The sequence below is a fragment of the Manacus candei genome, unplaced genomic scaffold, assembly GCF_025592945.1.
Source record: "Manacus candei isolate 608988 ecotype Guabito, Panama unplaced genomic scaffold, ASM2559294v1 h1tg000028l, whole genome shotgun sequence".
NCBI classification, from domain to species: Eukaryota; Metazoa; Chordata; class Aves; order Passeriformes; family Pipridae; genus Manacus; species Manacus candei.
Genome location: NW_026138076.1, coordinates 31,361,235 through 31,387,974, shown reverse-complemented (window position 1 = coordinate 31,387,974; position 26,740 = coordinate 31,361,235). Strand labels below are relative to the sequence as shown.

Sequence of the window (26,740 nt, the reverse complement as noted above, 5' to 3'; positions counted from 1 at the left end):
CAGTGCCGCAGCCCAGGCTGTGGGAGCTGTGGGCTGGAGGAGCGCTGCCGGCAGCTGAGTGTCACTCCTGGAGGAATGCCTGACCTTTCCCGGGGCTTTGATCATGCTGGCTCGCAGCGTGAGATAACCAGCCCTTTGCAGAATCCGGAGGTAATAAAAAAAGCAGCTTTGAGGCCTCCTGTTTTTTCAGGGAAATACTTACCTGTATTCCCAGCACACTGCCCAGTCCCCACCATCATCCTCCCCAGATATCAGCCACTTTAAAGCCAAACCCATTGCTATCAACTAAGGCAATTGCATAAAGCCTTCAGGTGAGAGTTTTTAGCTCTTATTTAATTTCTCTTAATTGAAGAGGGTACTTTTGTGCTGCTCTTAGGGAGGATACATGTACAGAGACTCAAAAGAGCAGAGCAACAGAAGTAAGGTCACCAATTAGTGTGCAATTAAGCTGTAAGAAGGATAATAGAAGGAGAAATTTTGTATCTTACACAAACAAGATAGCAAAAGAGGTAGATAAAAGCATAGAAGGGGAATAAAGCTTTATCCCCAGTTCCCCTCTGAACACTTAACCCATACAGAAAGGAGTGGATTTGCTGAGGGTTTTTTATTTGTTTGTGATTATTTTGAAGGGAGGTATCTTTCTCAGGACAGGCAAATTAAACAAGCCAGTGTAGTACCAGGTTAGCAAAGCATGAAGCACCTGGAGCCCCGCGTTGAATGTGCTGAATCTGTAAGTGATAATTAGATCAGTCTTGAGTACTTCCTTTAATGAGTCTACGCAAGCACCACATCCACCCAGCCTGCTTTTTGTTACCAGCCTACAGAAGTTTGCATGATCTTCTTAGGCTGGGGCTGTTTTTTGGTTTTGGGTTTTTTTCTGTTTGGGACACTGCAGTACGGTCTCTGAAGCTGGAGCTACAATTCCTTGATACTCTCTGCAGGCTGCACATGAGGCTCAGGGTTCATTCTGCAGCACTCCTCAGCTGCAAGCAGGCTGATGCCAAACCGAGCAGACCTGGATAAGTTACCCCTCTGGGGGGAAAAAAGTTGTACTCAGCTATGCTGTCTTCCTCACGGGGTTAACTATGTAGATTTCAGATGCAAATTTTACTTTAGGGCAGGCTTTATGGTATTAAGAGTCTCTTTTTCAGCCTTCTGAAATTTCATATGTATACATGCTAGAGCTCTCTCATCTCTGTTAATTGGGTTTTGTGGAATTTCAAGGCCCGGGGGCCAAGAGGGGAGGGCTGCTGATTAAAGCGCGCTGTGCAGAAGTGGATGCAGAAGTGTTGCACGGTAACAGGAGGGAAACAATTCCTCCATGCTACCTGCCTTCATGTGCACACCTCGTGTGCCACTTGGGAGGAAGCCCATCTTTTGCCCTGGCCTTCCCAAGGGTGCGAGGATGTCTCCTGCCCTCTCCAATGGGCACTGTGGGGAGGATGCTCAGTCCTGCTTCTCCAGTTGTGCAAACTAATTTTAGAGATTTAGAGGCTGGTCCACAGCTACATTTGTTTGTTTCAGTGTGCCCGTGTCCTCACTGCAGACCCGAATGAGGCCATCTCCCCACAGCCCTAACCCCAAAGCAGTGGTGATAGGGGTCAGGAGGAACCCACACCCTGTGACTTACACACACTTCAGGACCATTAACAGAGGAATTAATGGACATTTAATCTCTCTTTATCCCCTTTCATAACCCAGCATGTACATGTATGTCAGAATTTGTTAGGCTGTGATATCTGAACTGATGAGATGACATGCGTCTGTGCATCTCCACAGTGAGGGTGCAGAAAATACCCATTCCTGCATTTGGCCAAATTGTATCTGTCCACATATGAGGATTCAGTCCAGGAGCCTGCTTGCAGCAGCTAAATACAGATATTCACACACCCATTATAAATGCAGTCTAGTTTCATTTTTAACCCACAGGAGGGTGTGGAGGGAGAAGACATCAAAGCATGGACACAGGCTACCCTGGCATTCTGGGTGTGCAATTTTATCTTCCCCTCATTTCCCTCCTCTCCAAACCAGCTGCTACAACTATCATGATGCTTCCCCTCCGGCCAGTATGCTGGAAAACTGGCTTCCAAGGCAGTCATTAATCTCTCCCCATTACCCAGCTGGCACAGGATTTTGCTTAGATCGGAGAAGAGTCAGCTCCATGCCCTCTGAAACACCAGTGGCAGCTCCCACAGCCATGCGTGCCAGGCATGCACCAGCCCCGCTGCCTACACCGGGCACAGCCTGGCACTGCTCGCCCTGCTGCAGCAGAAGGGTCACCATGCATGAAACAAGATAGGCAAAACTCAAGCACAGGCAGTGAAGAGCACTGAAAGAGGAACTTTAATGTGAGTTAAACAACTTCCTCCTGTCAACAACGATGGTGAAAAGAAGTGCTACGCAGATTCAGGGGAAGATGGCTTGGTTCAGAGCTAAGTTTAGAGGCTGACTTCTCGCATAGCAATAGCAGCAGAGAGTAGCTCCTACATATGCAAGTTATGCAAGTGAAATGAAGATGCATGTAAACCTTTAGCAAGAGAGAGCAGCTCGACAATGCTGAGCTTTTCATTTGGCCATCAGGGTTCAACCCATCTGAGGTAACAGGGCTGGAAATACGCATAGGTGCATGGTATGCTGAGCACAAGCAAGGGCTGTTCCAGTAAAGCCAAGCTGCAATGGGAATAAAGCAGGCTCAGAAAGCAATGTGTGCACCACTGCAAGTTTGTTAGGGAGATAAAGTAATGAGAAGTGTGTTTTATGTGATTACTGCCTGAAACACGGCCATTTTACTGCACCCCACCATGTACTGCACTGTCCCAGCAACACTGTGAGGCAATGTCTGACCATCTAGATCAGGTCAAAAATAATCTTTTCAGAGAGTACTTTTTTCCTTTGTTTATGGGGCGATTTATACCAAATTTGTCATATCTCTCAGTGATACTGCTCATTTGCTATTTTTAGAGGGGAACAACAGGGCCCACCAAGAGCCCCACGAATACACACGTAAACCTACATTTGATCTGTCAGTAGGACCATAGGTTTCCCCAAGAAGAAGAAACATGCAGGCAAGTTTTTGATCTTCCTTAAAGTACCTCTTATCTCAGCTTTTGTTTGTTTTCTGTTTTTCAGATCTGTGGTAGCGTCTGATCTGTAGTAGTCTGATGTGAATGCCACCCACCGTGGGCTATCTAGGGAGTGAAACAATCATCATAAACCACCACTGGAACAAAAACAGCAGCACCTTTCTCTCCCCTGTCTCCCCCGGGCACAGGCCACATACAGGACGGTACTGATGGCATGTGCAGCTACAAGCATACTTTGCAGATCACAAACTCAGAGGTGCTAAGCATGGGTCTCCTGTCATACATCTTCCAGACACTCGTCAGGGAACCACTGAGTGCTTCCTGATGGCTACCAGAAAAAGCAGCCTTTCCCAAACAGCCATGGAGCAAAGAGGGGTGGTCCCCTCAAGGTTGCTGGTGGGTTCAAACTCTTGCTTGGCCCAAGGAAAGCTGCTACCTGCAGTACAACCAGGTGAGTGAGCACCTACAGCAACAGCTCAAAATAGTTCAATCCCATGCAACAAGCCTAATCCGCAGCATGCTGAGCCTTCTCCCACCGCCCAGGTCTTCATCTCACCCCCTCCTGTCATCTGAAGGGAGTGCCAGTCCACAGAAAGACACATGACAGGGTCCAACAGCAACAGTACCAAATCCTAACTTGAACGGGTTTGAAAGGGATTTACATGAGGTTGCAGGTTAAACCAACCTTTGCCCACACTTACAGCTCGGTGCCTTTTAACTTTGGAGCATGCTGGCCAACCGCAGCCACATTTGAGCATGGAGGAGAGCTTTCCAAGTGGCTACTCTGCTCCTACTAGCTTTAGGAGGGGAGAGAAAGGACAAAACAACCCAGTGGCCTGGTAGAGGAAGAAGCTCCCTATTAGCAGGAGGCAGCAATCTGCTGCTACACCACCTGTTCTGCAGCAGTCGGCTGGGTGAGCATGTGGCACATGGGGCCACCAATGTGCACCACACGAGCTCTCCATCCTCAGCATATCCCTTCTCACTGGAAAAGGACAGAAACCCCTGGGACACCCAGTTGTGGGGTCTGTTGCTGAAATCCTGCAGAGCTCCTGCTGAAAAGTGCACTTAAAATGCACACTAAAAATAGAGCCCACACTGATGCTATATTTAGCAGGAGGGTGCACACTTTCGGGAGGGCTGTTGCCCCCTCCAGCAGTAGAGGGAAGGCAGCTGGGTATGCCCTCAGGATGGTCCTGCATTCCAGCCCCGCTGCAGCACCATGCACCCAGCACAAGCCTGCCTCAGGAGAGCTGTATTTTCTTATCAAAAGGTGAAGAGAGGCTGCAGGAGACCATTTGCAAGCTCACTGGGTGGAGGTCCCTGCTCCAAAGCAGCCGAGTGGGAGGCAGGAGCCTGGACCTCCCTGGGACCTGCACTGCTGACTGCTCCCACAAGTGGATGTTTCCTTCCCCATGCCTGGGTTTTTCTATCTAAGTGCAATAATGAGCATCACATTTTTCATAAAGCACTTACAGATAAGTTGTTTCATCCAGGTGCCAGGAAAGCCAGGCAGGGCCACTGAAAACTTGTCAGCTAGTGAAAACACAAAACTTCTCACTTTGCTTGTCAAGCCAAGCATCTGTCAAAACCCTTGACTAATTGTCTACCAAGTAAAGAGCAAAACACTCATCCACTGGCTGGACTACTTAGGGTACAAGGGCAAATCCAGAGCTGATGCGACACAGGCACAGGGCTCTGCACTGACAAGCCCAAAGGAGCAGGTTTGAATTTTCCACATTTCATGCTGGGTTTCCTCTCCCCCAGAGGAAAGTCTATGGGATGTACAGCATGAGGAAAGGATGCCACGTGGTACCTGCAGATGCTGCATGGGACAAAGTGGCACCTTTTCCTCTTGACTTGCAGAGCCCTGTGGGGCGGCAAGGCTTGGCAGGGGGTGTCCCACCTCCAGGGCCCAGGAAGAGCCACTGAAAGCCAAGCTGCTAATTAAAACCACGGCTTCGGTTAATTGAGTCCAATTCACCTGTGACATGAAGAGTCCCAATCCCATCAACAATAATGGAACTGCATCGGCTTACACCAGTAATGACTTCAAATCAGCAGCATAATAAAGCTAATTCAATACTTTTCCAGGTCCAGCTGATGAGGCTGCCAAGGGAGAGCAGGAGACAGTCTTCTGCCACACCAACACCTCCTTGAGGGCAATGCGAACAGCCCAAGGGTTGGAAAGGCAGGAAACGTAAAAAAATAAAGTAAGGTTCCAACAAGACTAAGGCTTAGTTTTACTATTGAATTACTCCTGCAGGTGACCTCATGCAAGTGCTGATGACGAAGCAGCACTCCCCACAACTACTTCCCAGGATGAGGAACCCTGCAAGGCAGCTGCAGATTTCCAACCTGCCGTTGCTGCTGAGCCACCTCACCAAGCTGGACCCACCAACTTGGGGCACCAGAGGCAGGAGTCGCATCATGTGCATGCCGGGTAGCACCTGCCAGGGTGTGGGAAGGAGCCCATGAGAGACGGCCACATGCTGGCAGCCCTGGGAAGGAATGTGGAGCAACATGGAAGTTGTCTGACGTAGGCAGACATGCAAATCAGCAGCTGCATGGCAGCACCGACAACCTCCTAATCGCCACAATGCCCCCAGCTCTCTCGGGGCAGGGGGTGGGGCTAGCCAGGAGGAGCTGGAAGGACTGAAACCCTCCCACTGGAGCAGGGGATGCACTGCCCGGTCGGTGCTGCCCTGGGACAGCCCGAGTGCCCTGAGGGATGGGAATGGCACAGCTTGGCCCGGCAGCCCCACACAGGCCACTGCCTTGCGCACACAAATTTGTCTCTGCCTCGAGCCAAAAAAAACTAAGCTGCCACTCTTCAGAAGAGAGGCGCATTATTTTAGAGCAGTCAAGTTATGACTGGTCTGATTTCCATAATGCACGCTCTGCAAACATCTGCCTGTTATTTAAGGCTCAGCTCCACTGGGACAGATCTTGAACAGGGGCAGACCTTTGAGCCAGTGTCCACAGAGGACTCCTTGCTGCCAAAGCAATCCCCGGGCAGAAACGAGCCGGACAGGAGGTCAGGCTGGTCACCTTTGCTCCCAAAGCCACAACCAACTTCCTGTTTCTGAGCTCTTCCCCACGTGCCCACTGATGCTCCCACTCCCATCACAGGAGGACTCTGTTCACCTCTCTACCAGAAGCAGCTCCTTATGCCAATGAGCAGCCCCCAGAGCCTGTGTCACCCACCAGATGACCCAGCCGAGGTAGCTCTCCCAGAGAGACATGGGCTATATAAATCACAGGTGTCTAGCAAATCGTTTGGCACCTTCAGGTTGTCTCCCATTTTTGCAAGCCGACTGTCGAAATCTGAGCGGCCCAATTAGATGAAGTTAAATGCTGTCCTGAACAACAAGCGTTCCTAGCCATAAAGTATCCCAGCGTTATTGGACTGCTCCCTCCCTACTAAGAGACCACAAATTAGTGTTTACTTTAGAGGCCAAATAGGCCAGCTTTGAGACATTGTGCCTGGCCCACCATCCCACAAGCTCCAGCTTCCCAGGAGCTCCCTAAGTGCCACAGGACAGGTAAACCAGCTCCTTAGCACACACCTCCATGCCACGCCCTTGCTCTACATTTAGCCCCTGCTCCATCCCAGCCTGATGCAGCATTTAGCTACCGGTTTTATTCCCTGCACACTGTACTGGGAGTGCTGAAATAACTGAGTCTCTGTACTGCCGTGAGTTGACACAGGCTAAGTCAATTATCTGCTATTACTGCGATGCTCAGCTAGGCCAGATCAAAAAAGGCAAAGAAAGAAAAGCCTCACACTGAGAGGAACCAGGCCCAGTCAACACATTTGTCTCCAATACTTTAATCAAAATATTTGAAATGGGAAAGGGAGATGGCAGATGCTTCCCAAAGAAACTAGTGCTTGCTTTCCTAGGGTACAAGGGGCAGAGAGGCCTGGCAGAGCACTGCAGTTCCCATTCACCTCTCCTGCATCCTTTGTTTCCCATTCCACATATGTTTCAAGCAAACACACAAAAAAGGAAAATTATTCCCTAAGTTCAAGCTGAGGTACTTTCCATTTCAGATTGGGCTGCTTAAGCCCTGCAAGCCAACACATTTTGCAGCTTGTGCATAGCATCCTTCAGGAAGGACACAGAAAAGAACACACCACAGGTCTCATTCATACCCCTCCACTGGGCAGGATAAATAAATAAATCCTCTGGACAGGATTTATTCTTTTGCAGTGGTCTTTGCTCTGCATCAGCTGTCCAAAGGACTGCTGGTCTTCCTCCCACTAACTTTTGCAAAATCACACCAGCTGGTAAGCAGTATATCCCATACCCAGCATTTGGGGTACCAAGCACTGGACCTGTTTTTTGCCTCCAAAAAACATAAAATGCTTCTTTTGAAAGATTGACAATTATTGATGACAAGACTTCACCTACAACTGAGACTGGAGGAAATCAAAACTGGTAAAGGATGAAAGTGGCTGTGCAACACCTAGATATAGCTGGGCAGCCTCCAGCTTCAGTTCAGCTCCTTGTGCAGTCTGTGCTGATCAGAGGTATCCTGCCATGTTGCTCCTTATTTCAAGGAAGACAACCATAAGGAGAACTATTAAAGCAATTAGAAAAATATTATCTTCACAATGCAATCTACCCAGACATGAATATCAAGCTGCAGATTTTTAAGTGTTTTTTTTAAGGCAATAACTGGCTGAACATCACTTGAAGTAGTTAGCTATAGTAACTTTCACCTTATTGAAAAGAGAGACTGGAGATACCATTTTTCAGTGTGGGTCACATTTGCCACACCATGTTTCATAGTAACATCCATACTCACTAAGCCTTTACCCGTTCAGTTCACAATCCCATAAACACCTCTGTAGCAGCTCATGCAATTGTTCACGTAGAAAAGCAGTGAAGTTTTTCTCAAAGCAGTGAAGGCAGCAGTTCAACAGCTTGAAGTGAGAAGATCCAGCCCCAGGTTACCAGGCAGCTGTCTGAAATCGCCCCCTCAAATTCTCAGTGAAGACCAATCCCCTTCCCTCAGCATATTTGCATCTGCATACCCCAAACCCTTTATTCTTCCTCTTCTGTTCTGTTATCCCGTCTCTGGAACGGATATTATGCCACATTGCGGATGGGAAACAAGCCCTGAGATGACACCAGCTACTGAGCTGAAGCTGTGCATCAACAAGACTTTCCCAAATCCTTTGAATATCAGTTCATTACAGGTGTTTTTGCATGCGATGTACAACCTATGTCTATTAATCACTTCTGGTTGAATAAATGTGTCTTCTGCTGTTGGACTAGCTGTTACCTGAAGCATTACTCTCTCCTGTCTGCTTCTCACAAGCCCACCGGCAGGTATCTGTACCAGCACCAGCCGTCTTGAGTCAGGGATGCCAACAGACACATCAAGCTCCTCTCAACAGGACACGAACATGCGCTCACCCCTATTATAAACATTTCCAAAAATGCAACAGAAACAGAAGGTCAAAGCCAACAGATCTCTTTCCAAAGAAGGCTTTTTGGTTCAGTTACACCTCTGAGATGTCAGTCCTGAAGAGGCACACAGAGGGGTTTGCTTGCCTGTTGCAACTCTGGGGTGTGATGCTTTCTTCTTTATAGGTTAAGGCTTAAGCCACGTACTTGATTCAATCAAGACAGTTAACTGGCACTAAAATTTTCATGAATCAGCTATGAAAAAGGGCTAAAAAACTCCATTAAATTAAAAAAAAAATCTATCTAAAAAATTCCTTTGTAATTTAAATTTATTGGGAGGCGGGGTGAGGGGGAATATCCCCAGAAGGAAACAGTTTTATGTTTTTTGAGATTATGCAGCTTTCACCAAATACTTAAAAAGAAATCTCAGTTCATATTTGTAATAACAAGGGACTATCAGAGTCCTTAATTTACTCTTGAAGTCTGCAGTGAAGTTTCGTACCTTGACTGAGGTGCAGCCTAATCCCTGTGTGTGATTACATTTAGGAGTGAGAGGAAGGTATGCAGGGGGTAGGGAGAAGAAACTTTTATTGAAGACAACGCTTCAGGCAGCCTCGGAGCAGAGTGGATCCAGTTTGAAAGGAATTGGCAACCCTAAAACTTTTTGATAAGATAAAAATTCATTGATGTTGGCTCACACTAGGCCCACTTCAACTCTGCACTTGTCCTCTGTGTTTCCTTGGCATATCTGTTCCTTTCCTCTATCTGCTTTAGCATAACTTTATTTTTCTCTTTTATCTTTAGCTAACTGCACCCAGGGACTGGAGGGATTGATTTTTTGTTTTGACTTATTGTTTGAAGATCTGTAACTCAAAGCAGCTTCTTGGGCCTCTGATGTCTAAGCCCGAGCAGTATAAAAGGTAAAGCTCATCCTGTGTACCAAACTGAGCAGGGATACCATTTTATAATCAGTCATCTGTGTTTTATTTTGCCTTTTGGGGAGTAAAACTATTTTGAGACTTTATAGGCAATAATACTTTAAATAAATATTCTCATGGCAGATACTACACATGCTAGTTCCCTTTATAAAGACAGTCAGCTATTGCTCACCACTCAGGGGAAGAAAAAAAAGTTCCTAATTAAAGGAGGCCATTATACATCAGAAGATATTTTGAGCATCACGTCACACTACCGACAGCCCACTGCAGCCAAAATGTTACCATGCAAATCTAAAAATGCTCTCGCTCAGAGATGCGCTGCCATGAGGTTCGCCTAAATCCCCACTGGGAGGGGAAGGCAGGAGACACGAGATGTGCTTCTTAATTCCGTTCATAAACAGCGATCGCTCACTGCCATGTTAATACCACCCTGTCCCGAGACACAGAGGGATGGAGAAGGATTTTTGTTTGCTTCCTCTGCCTTCTGAGGGCTAAACTCAGGAGATTTCTCCTTTTTCTGGGCAATTCTTCCCTCCCCCCAGACAAAAAATTCCTTTGGGCTGTTTCAAACAAGCAGCTCCTCAGGACGTGGCACCCAGGTTTCTCATTCTGCATCGCAGAAAGCTGATAGTCATGGCACACACCGACTTTGTTTACGATCGCCCATCTCTGCTATTCCCTGAAGTTGCCCAGCTTGCTGAAATATGGTTACATATGCAAACATTATCTCCCAATTGTAACCTCATTTTCTGCTCTGCTGGACAGCGTGACCAGCATTTGTCATCTCGCCGCCCCCGCCCGCCACATCATTCATGTGTCTATAATTGTCATCAAGATGTGGCATGTCAGCAGGACTCCCGCGTCCGCTGCTCCCCATCTCCACGCAGTCACTCAGGTAACAAACCCATAATCTCACCCTGTTTTCATGATGGTTGAATTACACATAATTGTTTCTGCACAGTGATTGATTTCTGCCTGAATAGAGACCTCTGCCTTTTTTCAATGCGAGCGAGTGGCAGCCAAGTCTCTCCATCTAGGAGGAGGCAGCAGCCTTTGAAGAGATCAAAGCCAAGGCCGCGAGCAGTTGTGCGCCCTGGGAATATGGAAAGCCTTTATGCTCTCAACCCCATTTCCAACATCATGTTGGATTGCAGCTGCATTACATTCTGCCAGCATTCTTAATGCTTTTAGTATTGACTCTGACATCACCGATAGCTGTTTTAAAGTAACAAAAGCTGAAGGATGACTTATTTTCACAACTCCGTAATTGGAACATGCAAAGTTAGGGGAAGGGAGCATTTGTTTTTAATCTGAGATACAAAAGAAAGCACAGAAAATTATATAAGTTCCCCAAAATTAAAACCACGTTTTTCATATGGAAAGAACAGAGGGGGCATTTTTATAGCCTAGACCACACAAAATGAACTGATTATGCACATGCTTTTTTAAGCCTAAAGGCTGAAGTAAAAATACAACTGGGCAAGCAAGTCAAACTGGGAAAAAAATATTGTAACTGACGGTACATTTAGTGACTTTTAGCACCTGATGCAAGGGAAAATAATGCAGATGCCCAGGCTGTTGTCTCCCCTCTGTATCTCCATATAGCAAACTGACAACAGTTCCCTTACCGTAAACCAGACACACAGCACATGGCAAACAAACTCTAAATCTCCATTAGTTACCTAAAAAGATAAATAATGACCTAAAAGTATAAAATACTGCAAAGCTTTCTTTAAAAGTCCCTCTCCTGCAGTTTTACAGACAACTCCTGGGCTGCCTTAAAACTACTCTTGCCACAATATTGTTTTCAGGGGCATCAAATGCTCCCACGCTCCTCCTCTCTCCTCATCTGGCTTTGCTAGTGAAAACAAAAGTAAATCTCTATTAAGAAAGACTGTCCTGAACTTTGATTAAATGTACGTCTACACTGCCCTGAAAAAATATTTCGGAAAGGAGGGGGGATAATGAGGATGCAAAAAGCAAGAGCCCAGGAGGACTGAACCACTCTGTGTGTACACTGCCCAGTCAGTCTAAGCACCACTGCTACTTTGACAAATATTTTTATTCATGGTAAAACCACTGAATAGGAGCCTTTAAGAGCAGTAATTTTGAAATACGGTCACTGCCACTACAGTGTGCAGAGTGGTGAGGAAGGAAGAATGTGCAAATAAAGCATAAGCTGCAAAGAATTAAACATTATGAGCACCCATGTATTAGCAATAAAAATAATTTCCTCCTAGCTGTATCGTTTTTGTTCTGCTGTACTAACACTCCTTTCCTCCCTGTAGTCATTAAAACCCTGACTCAGAGACAACAGCAAAGGGATCTGGCCTCTCTCCCTATGGACACAAGCTTACGTCCCTGTCATTTCAAGGCTGGGAAACTGTCTCATTTTCACTTTGACTGTTCCTTAACACACTAACCATACTGAGGGTGAAATTAGAGTCAAATGTAGCAAGCTCTTTACCAAGATGTAAAACCTTATAGTTTTTTTAGTATCAAGTCAGAAGTCTTTTCTGTGTTAATCCAAGGTTTTGGAGATTTTTCCCCCCGTCTACTCTCCTGCCAGCCCCAACAAATTTACTGCTTCCTCTGCATAGCCTGCTTTCTTAAATCAGGACTAATTCTTTGTGGCTCTGGTGTTCACTGTGATAACCAGAGGGATGCTCATAAAGCAACACTGAGGAAAGAGTGGCAAGATAGAGAGAGTTGGAGTAGTCACTGTAAATAGAGGTGTCTGCTGCCATTATCTACAGGACAGCTAATTCAACTTCTGCCTATCCCACAAGGAGTCTCAAGTATCTGGAAATGAATGCCTGCCCCCAGAAACTGAGCAAGCGGCACGAACAGCATTGCAAAGGTCTCCAAAACACTGGGAAGAAATAGCAGAGGAATAACCTTTACATGATGCCGCAACCTTACCTTCCAGCGTGAAACATTACTATGATGAAAAAGTATGTTTTACTGTAATTACTGCTAATTTTTCCCTTCCAGGGATTTTTGTGTTCACTTACGGAGTTTTCACTTGCTACTTGCTACTTCTCTTTGAAAACTTGCTACTTTTTTGCAGCTATTCAGTGAAATCAAGAGACACTATTTAGCCCAAAAGAGGCACCTGCAGGCTGCCTGCTAGGTTTTCACCCTGTGCAGCCCACTCCATAATCTGCACAGGCAGCGTTCTGTGCCCGAGCAGGGGCACAACTTCTCTTCGTGCAGGATTCTTTGGTGACCACATTAGGGAGAGACAGGGAATCTGACAACACACCTCACCAGTTCCTGAAATCAGGAACTGAAATCCCTTCAACCTGACATGCAGGACCGCAACAAACTAAGTTTTAATTTTGGCTGTGGTGCTGGGGCATGTGCAGCTGCCAGCCGTGGCCACAGTTTAAAGGCTGCAGCTACGGAGCTGTGAAGAAAAAAAGATAACACCACCGATGACCCAAGTAATGCCAGGGAGGTGATGGCACTGGGGCACACTGCTCAAGAAGCACAGTGAACACAGCCTGGGTGCTCATTAAAATAGCAGGTATTTCAGGATGCCCAGGAAGAAGTTTAAAGCCTCCAGTTTCAAACCAGCCGGCACCTCCTTGTAAACCACTCTTCCCACCAGAGGCTGCCAAGAACAGGGCACGGACATCATTGAGGCCTCAGCAGGTGCCCACCATGCAATCCTAAAAAGCTGCTTTGAGTTCCTCCCATCCTCATGGTAAACAACAAAGGCCCCACCACACCGGTGCCAGGGGAGCTGGCTGAGAAGCCCTGGTCAGCGGTTCCCAGCGCATTGTGTGCAAGAGCCATGAATCAATGGCAGGTTCCTGGGAGAGGGAGCACCCCGTGCTGGTTATCTAACTGTGTTTGCACTGAACTTCTGAGAGGGATGGAGACAAAAGTGGGGGAGGCAAATAATGATGCTGAGGGCAAGCAGCCTGCTTCCCTACAGGGGGGAGAGCAAACAGAAAACCAAGTGGGAAGATACGGGTGCTGCTGCGATGGTAGGGAGGGAACATGAGAATTTTTGACAAGAACGTTTTAGGCTAATTTTCTTAGGCCCCTCCTTGCTTTTACTTAAAAATTTCAGTAGATTGTTTGATCCTTCATTGAAAGGCTGAGTGTGAAACACAGACAGAGCCAGCGCTAACACAAACTTTCTTCTTTCTGTACTGGCTTTCATTCTCTTATTTTTCCTTCCTCCATACACATCGCAGTTTTTACTTTCTCAGACTTCTCATTTGCTTTCCTAAAAAAACTCAAGCAAACAAAAAAATCCCAAGAAGTAAGTGTTTATAGGAGAGATGTCTTCCAGGTGAATTCCTGAAGTGAACCCGGGAAACACCTCTGCCATCAACTTCCTCTAAGATGCTGAACAAATGTTCCTTTTTCAGGTCCTCATTTGCAGAAGCCTCCTCCCAGACTGTGCCTTTGCTTTCGGGAGCAGGGTGGGGGGAGGCAGATGACACATGTACACACACACCATGCCAGCGTGGACACCAGGGATACCTCCCAGGAATCTGCCGGCAGCCACTTAACGTGCTGCGATTTCTACGGGTCACATCCTCACGCTAGACTCTAGGTTGGGCAATTATACACAGAATTTACCTATTTCATGCTTAATTGCGCAGGCACAAACTTTTGCTCCACCCCCGAAACAGCTATAACTTACCAGCGGCACTTATGATACCACAGGCATTTCTCCCAGTCCTGGCTTAACCTCCTAGGCTCAAATCTCAGCCACTGGCTTAACCAGCCCCTCCTGGGGGAACCCAGGAGAGGAGAGGAGATGCAGGTAACACAAGAAAGGCCAACATCAGCCCACAGCTGACTAGTGACCTACAGGCTCCTGAGCTGTGACACATTACCTCCAGAAATAAACACAAGACTCACCTGTAGGCTCTTCTGTTGGCTGAACTAGAAAAAATAATCTGTCCACTAGACATTGGCCAGAAAGACTCATCTAATAGAGGAGGGTATTTTTCGTGCAATGAGCACAACTGTTTAACTATTCAGCTGTATTTACTTGCAGTCCTGGAGCCAGGGCTGGAAGACAAGCTTCACAAACCTGCCTCTGAGATCTCTTTCTCCTAATAAGTCTGCTTGTGCCCCAAACGCAGGGGTTCTGAACTGGCTTTGATTAAGCCACATTTCCCGACAGAATATTTATTGTTCTGCCTCATTAGCCTGTACTACTCTCATTTACACGTATATCCCTGGAAAGAAAAGGAAATAAAAGGAAGGATTTAAAGTTTCAAAGAAGGAGGGAAAGCATCCTACACACGATATTTTGGAAGAGCCCTTGAACTAAAAAATGTTTCAAGCAAAATAGTGTTTTGACCAGCTCTCCTACAGTCCCTTAATATTTCCTTATTACTAAGTATGAAGTCATCCTTTTACAGGTCACTCTGATAAGAAGATTATAGTTGCCAGTTATAAAAAAAAAGTGTTTGCAATAGTGCTGTCAAACTGTCTGGGGAGTTGCCTAATAAATTAGCGTTTTCTCATGTTCTCCCAGTCCAAGCCTTCCTTCTGAAGATTTACATCTAAAACAGGATCTCTGCACTATTATCTTAGAAATATCCTCAAAATAATTGAGATAGGAAAAAAAAGTCTCAACAAAAGCTGAAAAATCCACACACTTAAGAGCTAAGCTTTTTAAAGTTTTATTTCTTTTTTTCCTTTAAATCCGGCACAACTTCCTTTTCTCCCTGTAGCAGGGGTATTTAAGACACGAAATAATGTGTGAGAGAGAAGGTTTTGAGGAACAAATTTTCCAAATCCAACATGCTCGGTTCAAACTTAAAAAATACATTGAATTTCAGTTGCGGGCGGGAGGCAATCGAGCAGTAAAAAACAGACCAAAATACAGCCCAGTTAGTGTCAGAGGGCAGTGAAACAAGGGACGTTCTTCGAGGTAAATTATTTTAATTGCTTATGTTTTTCAAAATGTATTTTAGTATGTTCCCTGTATGGCTTATTTCCTCAATATCCTCCAAAGCTCTCCCCAGTGCCAGGTGGGTGAGCTCACTTCTCTTTCCATGTTGATCTCCAGCAGGCAGGAGGGAACCCAGGCCTACCAAAGCCTGGCCCACTGCTCTGAGCTCCCACACCTGACCCTCACCCACCTGCTCTCCCCTGCCCCACTCCCAAAAACTCCCCAACAGGCTGAACCTGTGTGTACGTTTATATTTGAAAGAGGAGGACCTTTATGTGAACACAGGGACAATTTTTACACTTCTCAGGGGCTAATCCACGTGCAGGCACTGAGGGGACAAATCAGAGTCTCCCCCAGTTTGGAGGGATCCCTGCACTGGGTCAAGACCAGCTATTCTCCCGTTTCACCCAAACTTTCCTGTAAACAAGAGCTGTCAACCAGACCACAAGGAGTGCCACACCATGAAACAAGCTGCACAAACCCTATACTGAGGAGAGGGCACGGATGTGAGAACAAAGCCACTTTGTAAAAATTAATTTGGGAAGATGCGCCACAGTGTTTTAAGAGTGACGGGAACCTTGCTCACTGTGGGAGCACATGGGAATGATACAAAATTACAATGAAGGAAGTACAGGATGGGGGGTAGGGAATAAAGTGCAAGCAAAAACACAATCACCAATTTGTGACTGAGGCTTCCTAAACCTGATACAGCACCACCCAAACTTCAGAAACTAGAGACCCTCAACAAATCACTGGATTGTGGCATTTTAGCAAAGTAAACACATTTGCATCACTGAACACAGTTTATCTGCATTTTAGCACATCAGCAGGCAAAAAGCCTTCTCCCAGAGCGCAGTCTGCGCTTGACATGTGCTGACACCTTTAATCCTCACCTCCATATTGTACTTTTTTTATGCTAGACAAAGCTTGCCAATGCAAGATTTGATAGGGATGAAGAAAGATCAAGGCAAGAAGATATGCCAAAACTGTGGAGAGACAACAGACAGTCACAAAGATAAGTCTCTGAGGTAATTTTGAATATAGAAAAAGGCAGAAAATTGAAGAAATAGAGCCATATAGCACAGCTAAGTGACCAGTTACAGAGACAGAGCGTTGGCTCTGAGAAGCCAGTGTCACTAGGACGCCAACCCAGAAATACAGAGCCTACAGGAGTAGCATTTTAGAGCTCATCGCTGTCCACCTCTGAGCCAACAAAACTGCCCAACAAAAGTCTCATGTTCCCTTTCCCTGTTTTTGAACATACATGAAGAATCAAACAATTTCCAGACTGGTTTTCTTTGATAATGACTGCAGCCCCATCCAAACCTCTGTCCAAGTCAGCTAAGGGGAAGCTGAGCTGCCATCAGGATCCATGGGATTTCAGCATCGTGCCTTTCAGTTCTGTGAAATCTCACTCCTTTTGCTGTCACTGTGGGGTTTGTTGCAGCTCCCACAATGTCCAGGTTTCTCAGAGCAGGGCTGTCAAGTATGCGCAGTGCCTGGCATTGCACTGGATGCACAGCAACAGCCTGTTTCAAACTACTTTAAAGTTTGAAGAAAGAAAGGAAAAGGAAGGGAAAAAAAAGGTCACACAAACATCTTTCTCCTGTTCTTTGCCAACGCAGCATTACTAGGGCTGCCTCGTTCCAGGAGCACACGCAGATGTGCACCCCTGTTCATTTGAAGCACCAGTATTGTCAGAAGGCACCTCATGGCAAACACGTGCATGATATCACATGCTCCCAAGAGACTGTTTCCCCCTGGCCTGGCCTGGGTGAAGCAGACCTGCCCGCTGACTTGTGCTGCACTGTTTGAAGCACAGAGCTAGAATACTGAAAGTGCTTGGATAGACAGACGCTTGTGAAATTAGCTGCTTTCTGGCTTGCCTAATAACTCCTAGCCAAAGCAATTCTCTGGTTTATGTGTCACAGCAGGTGACAGAAGTACACTTATTTTTTAAGTTAAACTGCCCATTTTATAAATCTTCAGTCACAGCCTTGTAACTTTACACTCGTAATTTTTGCTGACTAAGCTCACGTTATTGATTTTATGCATCAACCTTACCTATATCCACAGCCATTCAAAGAAAATAAACAATCGTTGAGTCAACCTTTCAGCTCCATGAAAATGCTCTTCTACACAAGGGATTTGGTAACTTTGAAGATAACAGACAAAAATATTCTAGGTCCTTCTTCTCAAACTGAAGCACCAGCAAGTAACACCACCACCAGAAGCCACAGGAAGGCCAGCCACCTTTCCTCAGGCAGTTCAGATCACTTTTCTTCCCCTTTAGGAGAACAGGCAATCCCTGACTGATTAGCGCAGTTGGTGCATGTGTTAACTCCCTACTGCACTTTTAGCTCAATCCCAAAGATTCAATGAATACATTTTTATTTAAGTGCTCAATCACTTTCTTGCTGAGAGGACAGATTCCTTTGAAGTGGGAAACCCAAACTAAATAAACATATCCACAAGACCCAAGTCTCAAATAGAAGCCACTGGGTTGCTAGATTAAGTTATTCTGAATGTAATTTTCTTAAGTGAATCTAGTGCTTATGAAGGGCCAGAGAAACAGAGACACTAATCCCCAAAGCCAAGCAGCTGTGCCGCCTGCCACCAGTGTCCTGCAGAAAGGGACCAAACCCAATAGCCAGATGAGAACAGTTGTGATGCCAAATACGCCTTCTGGCCAAAACCAGCTTAGAGATAAATGCCTGCTAGCCAGGACAGAAGCAGTTTGGGGTGTCTGGGAGCCATTTACACACAACTGGAGCATCACAGCACATGGTTTCCCTGCAGCAGTGGGGAGGACATGCACTGATGACAGCCTGATTCCAGCAGGTCGAGACGCACAGACTGCCCAGCTCACAGCATTTCCCTTGAACCAGCCACATGCTGGATCACTGTCCATCCACATGAGAGCAGCACAGGAGATCACAGCAGGACACACAACACATTTTGCAGGCTGCAAAATCTTCAGTGTCCGAATCAAGAAGGACTCTTGTATGTTTGTCTTCTTGAGAGGTACAGTGTTTTGCTACTGAGAAAAAAAAGCACATGCCTCTAATAAGACTTCAGAAACATCACTGCAGCATTAAATTGCTTTTGTGTGGGTTATTTCCTTCCCATATCAGGAGGCGTTTTCCCTAACTATAAACAGAAGTTAAGTACTCAAGAGAAGCCAGGCCTGCGGTACCCAGGCTTTTCAATGCCTGCAGCCATGCAGCACAGCAACTATCTGGAAAAAGTCTTTTCCTCTTTTGATGCCTGAACCTGTGGAGCTTCAGGCTTTCTTCTTGAGCCATATCCTCCTTGGCACTTGCAGCCCATAACAAGCTATTCTTATTAACATTTTTTCTGGGCTGGGATTAAGTTGGAGAAGAGACAAGAATGACATTTTGCTTTTAAACCACTTTAAAAAGTAAGTAGCAGCTCTACCATTTAAAGTTTATATTGAATTAACTCCTAGATATATAGAAAAAAGGATATTTAGGACATAAGCATACACACATATTGCTATACAAAAGCTTCAGCTTTGATGATTTGTTATGGGTGGAGTTTTTGATAATGCCTCCGCTGAAGCCACACACATACAATTCTTGCCCCTGCACTGAGACACCAGGAGAACATTTTCTTTTCCCCTTGCCCATTCACAGTTAGATAGATTTGCTAATTGCATCAATCAGGAAGGCAGCAAAAGCAGAAGGGGTGTTTTCTTCACTGGTATGTGCCAAAGACCACAGTAATGATGAATTGCATACCTAAGACTCTATTTGGATAATGCCATCTTATCATGAGCAACCAGATCAAGCTTCAGACAAGGACAACCTAGAGGCACTGCAGTAACTTCTGCCCCCTTTTCCAAATGGAGGATTCATTTCATTAAGTGGGAGAAAGAAAGCACCACCAAAACTCAGCCCACAACCATTCACAGCTTGGGTTCGTGTTTCACAGATTCGTATCTTCAACTGATCAGCTGTGATGTTTCAGTCAGAGCAGCTGAGAGACATATTTGCAGCACTGAGATCCCTCTATTAGCACTGAGCAGATTCCTATTCTTCCCTGGTACTGGCATTTGGTGCAACTCACTGAGCTCCTCAGAAAACAATGTTAAAATTCCTCTCTGGGCAAACTGTAGTAAACCCCATCAAGTTCTGCTTCCATAGAGTCAGGAAGCTTTGTGCTCCTCTGCGCCCGATTTCAAAGCTATTTAAGGAGCTAATTTGACATCATTCAACTGGCAACATTCAACTTCATTGACAAAAGACATGCACCGTGCACGGTGAAGCTGCACAGCTCCAGTCCTGGGTGAGCTCTGGCTTGTCAAGCCCCTCAGCTGCCCCTGCAACCCATTTCCTTAGGCCCAGGTCTGAGGTTGTGGTGGGAAGAGATCTGTGACAGGACCACAGCTGCCTAAGGGCCCCAGGGCATCCTGCTCTGATGCCAACTTGGGAATTAGTGCAAAGCTTTCTGATGGCTGATATGGGAGCAGGAGCTGAGCCCCATCATCAGTGCTGTGAAACCCTATTTCATGTTGGGCCACGGAGGTTTCAGCTGACCACAGTTCCCAGCAATTCCCTATAATTGCATAGTCAGAAGAAGAGAACTCCCATGAAAAGGCAATATAATGAAAAAACAGGTTTGTATCTTTCTGCAGCTCCCATATATTCCCCTTGGGATCCCAAAAATTCCCCACAAGTGAGTGAATCAGCCAGCTTTCAGAGGGACAGCAAGATGTAGCTAGGGAAACAAAACCCTCTTAATGAGGCTCTACAGCCACTCATTTTTGCTATTTCTACCCTCAATCTTCCTTCTGACCACATTATTCTCACGATTTCTCCTGGGATGTTAGCTCTTCAAGATGGGAACTAACTCTGTACCTCCTGCCATGCAGAAGCACACAAGGAATATCCAAAATTTGGGCTGGGGAGGTCCTGAGCTGCATTCAAACTCTCTCAGCAGAATTCCTCATCATTTTCAAACAGATATGCTGTGTTTTGCAAGTTGCCATAAGATGTTTATAGTATCCTCCGACCTATTTAACACATCCAGCAGCTACAAAGAGACAGTTGAGCCAGACCCCAAAAAACATATAAGAACAGGCAAAAGAGAGGTTGTAGAAATCCTCTCTCTTTCCTTAGGAAGTTTAATTCATGGGGAATGAGGGAGAAACAAAGACAAAATTATTTTCTGGATGAATTTACAACACAGAGAAATGATTCTCCTTCAGTCACCTCCTTTGTTCCCACGTTCCCATCAAACAGACGAGAAAGGTTTGCCACCCCAAAACTAGTCTTGTTAACCAAAGAGTAAGAAAAAACCCACACGTTAGAAAACAAACAGCTGTCTCCACCTCCCATCTTCGGTACCCCCGCAATGCTGAGAAACCACCAGAAGATATCTTGAGCACACAGGATGCACATTCACCAGGTGTTACTGTGGTTTTAGTACCATCACATGCCACTTCTCCTTCAGCCACCCAAACCAACTGCTTTGCTTTTCTACCTACCCCGCTATCTGATAAGAATACAGAGGCATGAGGCTTGTACCTGAACTTGTAATTAATGCTCTCCTGCTCCTACAAATACGACTTGCAAGAAGTAAATCAGTTGTCAGAAAAATAAGAAATTTTTAAAAAAAGGGGGGGGGAGAATGGGGAAGACAAGACCACTCTAGCAGGCTTTGGAAGATTCTAAATCCTTGTCATACACTCTCTTCCTTCCAAAAGCTGCACTGAAATTACACTTCAGTTTCCTTCTTCTATGGTTTATTAGACAAGTTGTGTTTGCCTATAGATTTGTACTTTTAATTTTACAAAGCAGGCTTGTAAAGCATTTGCCTTTTCTTTTTTTAAAAAAGGGCTTTTTTTGTCCCCCTACATGTGCTGATGAAAGTAACTTTTTTCCCTTTCCAAGAAAGCTTTGCTCTCCCTCATCATAGACGGTCCTCGTCCTGTGTCTGGATGACATTCCCCAGGGATGCATCCCCTGGGGTGGTTTGAAGGCAGCAGGTCCTTCCAAGGCGGAAAAAAGATTCAGCGCCCCGGGGCAGCTTTTTAATCCCGGCTAACACCTCCAGGCAACAGATGCATCAACAAGAAGCGTCTTTGTCATGCAAATAGCAGGGCGCAGGTACACACCATGCACAAATGGCTGGGGACTGACACCCCAGGGGAGACCTCCACTTCCAGTGCTTGATGATCTCAGCTGCTCTTTGCCACCCCCCCCAGCCCCGGCACGTTGCCCTGAGAAGGGGAGTCAGAGCAAACCTTCAGGGCGGCGGTTGGGACCCCAACAAAGGTGAGCAGCACCGTGGTGCTGGAGCTGTGGTAAGCCATGGAGTGAGCGAGCATGTCATCTCCTGGATGCGGCGTTTTGATCTTGCACGCATTAAAACTCAACTGTCAGTTAGGAGACTAACAAAGATTATAGTTCAATTAAACAAAAAAATTATTTAATAACTCAAGCGTGTAACCTTGTGGTTAAACTGAAAGAACTCCAGGTTTATGTCAACATTGCAGCCCTGTAACAGCACTATTTTACTGAAATAGTAGTGCTGCTCTGACATGCAAGAGCAGCACCGAACTAAATTAGCCCCTCAGATGTTCAGCAGGCAGCTTTACACTTAGAAAGAAGATGCATTTCCCCCCCTTTCTCCCCTCCAATGTACCCACAAAGGATAGTTCCTCAAGTACCTGAGACCAGAGCCCCTGTAAGATGACATTCTGAGAGCATTAATGCCAGATCAGTAAAGAACGGAAGCCCCACAGCACACATATGTGGAGAAAATCCTCAGTGAATAATTAAATTGGACTTTGTTGTTCAAAGCTATACACCAGCACTCGGGACTTTCTTAGGAAGGTAACACGGGAAAGAGGGGGTAAAAAAAAGTTTCCCGGTCCTCAAAAGGGCAGGTTTGAGTCTCAATGCCCTCTTGAAAACCTGCATCCTTTTCCCCACAGTACAACCGAAGTTGTTTGCAGAACAGCATTTACGACAACAAATAACAACAGACCATGGTCATCATGCTTCACCCTAAATGGCTGTAGGCCTCTGAACTGGAATTTATACACAAAAAACCTCAGAGCTATAGAAAGCAACATACTGCATGAGTTTTTGCACCTTTCAAATACAGTGACATACAAAAAGGGTAGATCCATGTTATTCCCAGTGCCAAAGTACCTTGTCATTCCGACTCCAAACATACACTAATTTAACATGTTTTACTACTGTGAAATTACCAATACAGATCAGGCCCCCTTCTTTTTTGTTTTTGAAGTCAAATGCCACAACCCTGAATAAAAATCAGGAATACTGGAGAGCAAAACAATGCCAGTTATTTGACAGAGACCTCCAAGTAAAAATCGAAGAGCCAGTAAGAGGGAAGACTGCTTTATCAGAGGGAAATAACAGTATCCAAGTTCTTATATCACAGCACACACAACAGCAGTGGCATTTTTTTCAGCAGGATGCCTACAAGCAAATTTTTTTCCACTCCACTCAGATTGGGCTAATATAATTTCCACAGCTCATTTTAACATTGCCGCTCCACTGTTTTATATGTATACCAAGAGGTTTACAAAAATAAATGGGAATTGACTGTCCAAAATTAAAAGTACATTAAAATCTATCAAACATGCATCTACACCAATGGAAACAGAGGGACCAACCTGGAAGAATCAGTGCCCGCCACAACGTAAAGGAAAGCTGTAACTACTGCATCATGGTTGATATTAATTCCTAAACGACCATTTCACAATTTGTGGCTGAAGATATAGAGTATGTTTCAAAGCAATGCTGCCAGATAGATAAAGCCTTCACGCAGACCAACTGACGGCAGAAACAAATATCAATCAGCAGAGAGCAATGCCACATCTGAAGGTAAAAAAAAAAAATCCAATCTTCTCATCTTTCTGACATGCAACTTTAGCAGTTCCGCTTCCTTGATTTTCCGCAACAAATGAAAAGTTAAAGCCAGAAAATTCATATCTGTCCCAGTCACTACAAAGACGGCATTTACATCATTCCGCCACACATTATCCTACAGTCGTAAACCAGGTCTCCCCCCCAAGAAAGCCTCCAGTCCTGTTCAGATACATTAATCTCAGCTTTTCCACCGTCATCATGACCAACACCTCTAAGAGCTCTCAAACTTCACTGGACAGAGGTTCTGAACAGCAGAAGCTCAACCTTCACCGTAACTGAAGCTACCCAAGAAACCCCATCATGAACAGACTCTGCAGACCAAACAGGAGGAAACCCAGCTTGCCAAAAACAGTCGTTGGAAGAGATAACTCACTGTTCTGGGGATGGGTGGCGACAGAGATCCATTAGGCATGTATGGGTCGTTATTCATATTTGGCATCATGATATACCCAGAATAACCAGAGTATGATGGTCCCTTGCTGTATAAGCCACTGTCTGGATGCTTTCCTACGGAAGACGAAACAATGATTACATTATTCCCCACATATGCATTTCTTGTGAGTTAGAGTACTTAAGCAGGTACTGTGTATACATAAAAATGTTCTGTATGCAAATGTTTCCTTACTCATGGAAATTATTGCTGACAGAGAGCAGTCCGAAGCAATTTGTAATAACATTTTTTTAGGAAGAGTTAATTCTTAAAGGAGAAAGTACTCTCAGTGAGGAGTTTATAATACAGAACAGCCTCAGAGGAACCAAATTATTTTGCTAGTTTCCATTCAAATCAAGGTAGAAACATCAGCAATGACATCACATTTCTCAAAGAGCAGTTTCCCCCGATTTTGTACATGCCTCTAGGATTTGTGGATTTAGAAATATTGTCAGTATGGGTTTCCAACATCATTGTTAGGAAAGGGAGGATAGGGCGGTGATAACTAGATGTAATAATTTCCTTCTCTTACTGAGCCACTCTGCAGCAAACAATTCATTCTGGCTACGCTCACGGGGAACAAATAAAGGGCAGAGGCTGGCTTGGAAGGAGATCCGAACAATTTGGGAGGGGGGCTGTTGAATGCACATGGCACCACAGTCAAGAGGGAAGCCAAGAGAGGGAGGCTATGTGGTAGGAAGATAAAGTATTTGAGTCCAGGTCCTGAAAATGGGGATGAATAGGTCTCCCATCTATATGCCCGTTCACAATGATACTATTTAAAAGTGAGGTTTTAAGGAGATGCAGGGCTGAAAAGAAAACTATCCAGAGCCAAGCACCTCTCTCTCACTGCCAAAATGCTGTGAGCATGGACATCATTGCTTTTAGGCTGTTTAATGACAAATTTGGAGGAAGATTGCCACAGAGTCCTGGAAAGCACCAGGACTGAACTGTATCTGTCTTCACATGGAATTTATGATTTGGTTTAGCTTGTGATAATAAGTATTTCATTTTAAACATAATCTCCCATCCTTCACAGCACACATTCTTTGAACGCGTGTCCAGCTTCGTAAGTGATATTCAATGAATTCTGCTATTTCCTCTGTCCTCCTCAATTAAAATTAACCAGCTGGTACATTAAAAAAACCAAGAGGTCTGTCCATGCTTAGATATGGAAGAGGAGATTTAAGTGACAGACTTTGGTTATGGGGAAAAAAGAAGATTTTCTGAACACAACTCTGCACTGTATGAGTGAAGAGATAGATAGGTTTAAGCTGATATCCTAAAAATAGTTCTTCAGTGAAGATCCATTTGGCCTACTTATCGGTTTCTGAACAACTGAAATACCATTTGGTCACTCAAGATAAACGTGCTACATGTTCATCTCATTTTTAAATGTACTTTGAAAGCACTCTGGCATCCCTCTTCCCCAAAAGGTAGTAAATTTATGTTTCCCATAAGAAACCAAGTTGCAGTGTAAGGACTGTGTGGATGACCACAGAGGGACTAATAAGACTAATACTGCCTGTCAGGACTGTGCGCTTCTCACCTTCCTCGGGGTGCTCTCTGCCTTTCTCATGGTAGGAATCCTGTGCTTGAGTCTGTCTGGAAACCTGACCGCAAGGAATCCACCGTCAGAAATGAAGATAAAGAAGAAAAGTCATTGTATGGATGCTCATTTATCGATCACAGCACTACAGCTTCTTGAAGCAAGAAAAAAGTTAGAGCATGAGATAAACATCTCTCTTTTTCCTCTTGAGTCTCTTGGAAGGCAACTGTACCAGAAACGTTTGTGTAAACGATCGTTTTATGACAACGTGAATAACTATGGGGCTTTGCGAAGCCCTTCTATCAGAAGCACCCTGCATTTAATGAAAGGGGTTAATTTCTGGGAAATATTTGGAGCTTTGGAGGTCAAAACGCTCTAGGTAAAAAGATACCAAAATAATAATAATAAGGTTGTCCTCCTTACCATATCTTTAGGAAAAAAAAAAGTGGAATAAAAAAATATTAAAATTTAACAAAATTTTTAAAAAGGCAGGTTCCCCGCTCGCCCTGAAGTTGTTTTGGCGTCGGGAATTTCTTCCCAAACAGTTTTATGCAAATCCCTTAAAGAGTTTACGGCTAATGCTCCAACCCCGCTGATTTTACTGAAGAAATTTCATGGCTGCTTGAGGTTTAATACCACCGCACCGTCGGGGGACTCGCGGCAACTTTCTCATCCCGGGCCGAAGCGCGGAAGGGGCCACCCCCTCCAGCCCAATCTCGGGCGCGGAGAGCGACCGGCTATGCTCGCCGCACCTATAGAGATGGGAGTTGGGATGGGATTATTTCCTTTTTTTTTAGGGCAAATTTGGGAAACACGATTTTCCTCAGTGCCCCGCCGAAGCTCCCCCCCTCCCTCGCGGCGGGAGCCGGAGCCCGCCGGCATCCCGCGACCCTCCGCTCCGCGCTGCCCCGCGGAGCCCCCGCGGCCGCGCACCTCGTGCCCGTTGGCGCCGGGGGCGATCTCGGACTCGTTGACGAGGGAGGACTTGATGTCGGCCAGGTCGCCCTCCTCCTCGGGGTGGCTGATCTCGGCGAAGATCTTCTCCTTCTGGGGGTCCCCCTCGTCCTTGAAGGGGATCATCTCGTCGGTGGCGCAGAGCTCCGGGTCCCCCCCACCGCCCCCGGCCCCCGGCAGCTGCGGCATCCTCACGGCAGCGCGGCGTCTGCTGCGGCCGCCGGCCCGCCGCGGGAAGGGGAGCGGGAGGAGCAGCGGGGGGAGGAGGAGGAGGAGGGCGGAGGAGGAGGAGGAGGAGAGAGGAGAAGAAGGAGGAGAGAAGGAAAAATCCCGTGAACTCCTCGGGGTTGCTCTCGGCAGCTGGAGACCCCCGCCTGTCCGCCCGCCCCCTCGGGGCCGAGGTACCCCGGCTCCCGCACGGCACAGACCCCGCGGCGACCCTCGCCCCGACGCGCCGCACGGCCGGAATAGATCGAAATACAGCCGCTTGTGTCCCGACCGCGCCGGGGACCGCC

The 26,740-nt window shown here is 45.9% G+C and overlaps 1 protein-coding gene across 4 annotated transcripts in view; it reads right to left on the bottom strand.

The window, feature by feature from the left end:
* LEF1 (lymphoid enhancer binding factor 1) overlaps positions 1-26,435 on the bottom strand; it is a 70,453-nt gene extending 44,018 nt beyond the window's left edge. For 2 of the 4 annotated variants that reach the window (XM_051789678.1, XM_051789680.1), the window contains exons 1-3: positions 26,205-26,435; positions 25,272-25,335; positions 23,666-23,799 (exon numbers count right to left, since the gene is read on the bottom strand). In XM_051789678.1, the coding sequence (XP_051645638.1) occupies positions 23,666-23,799; positions 25,272-25,335; positions 26,205-26,414 (408 nt within the window). In that variant the 5' untranslated portion in view covers positions 26,415-26,435. The remainder of the gene's footprint in view (positions 1-23,665; positions 23,800-25,271; positions 25,336-26,204) is intronic. The other 2 variants (XM_051789679.1, XM_051789681.1) reach the window with 1 other exon arrangement.
* Positions 26,436-26,740: the final 305 nt, after the last annotated feature.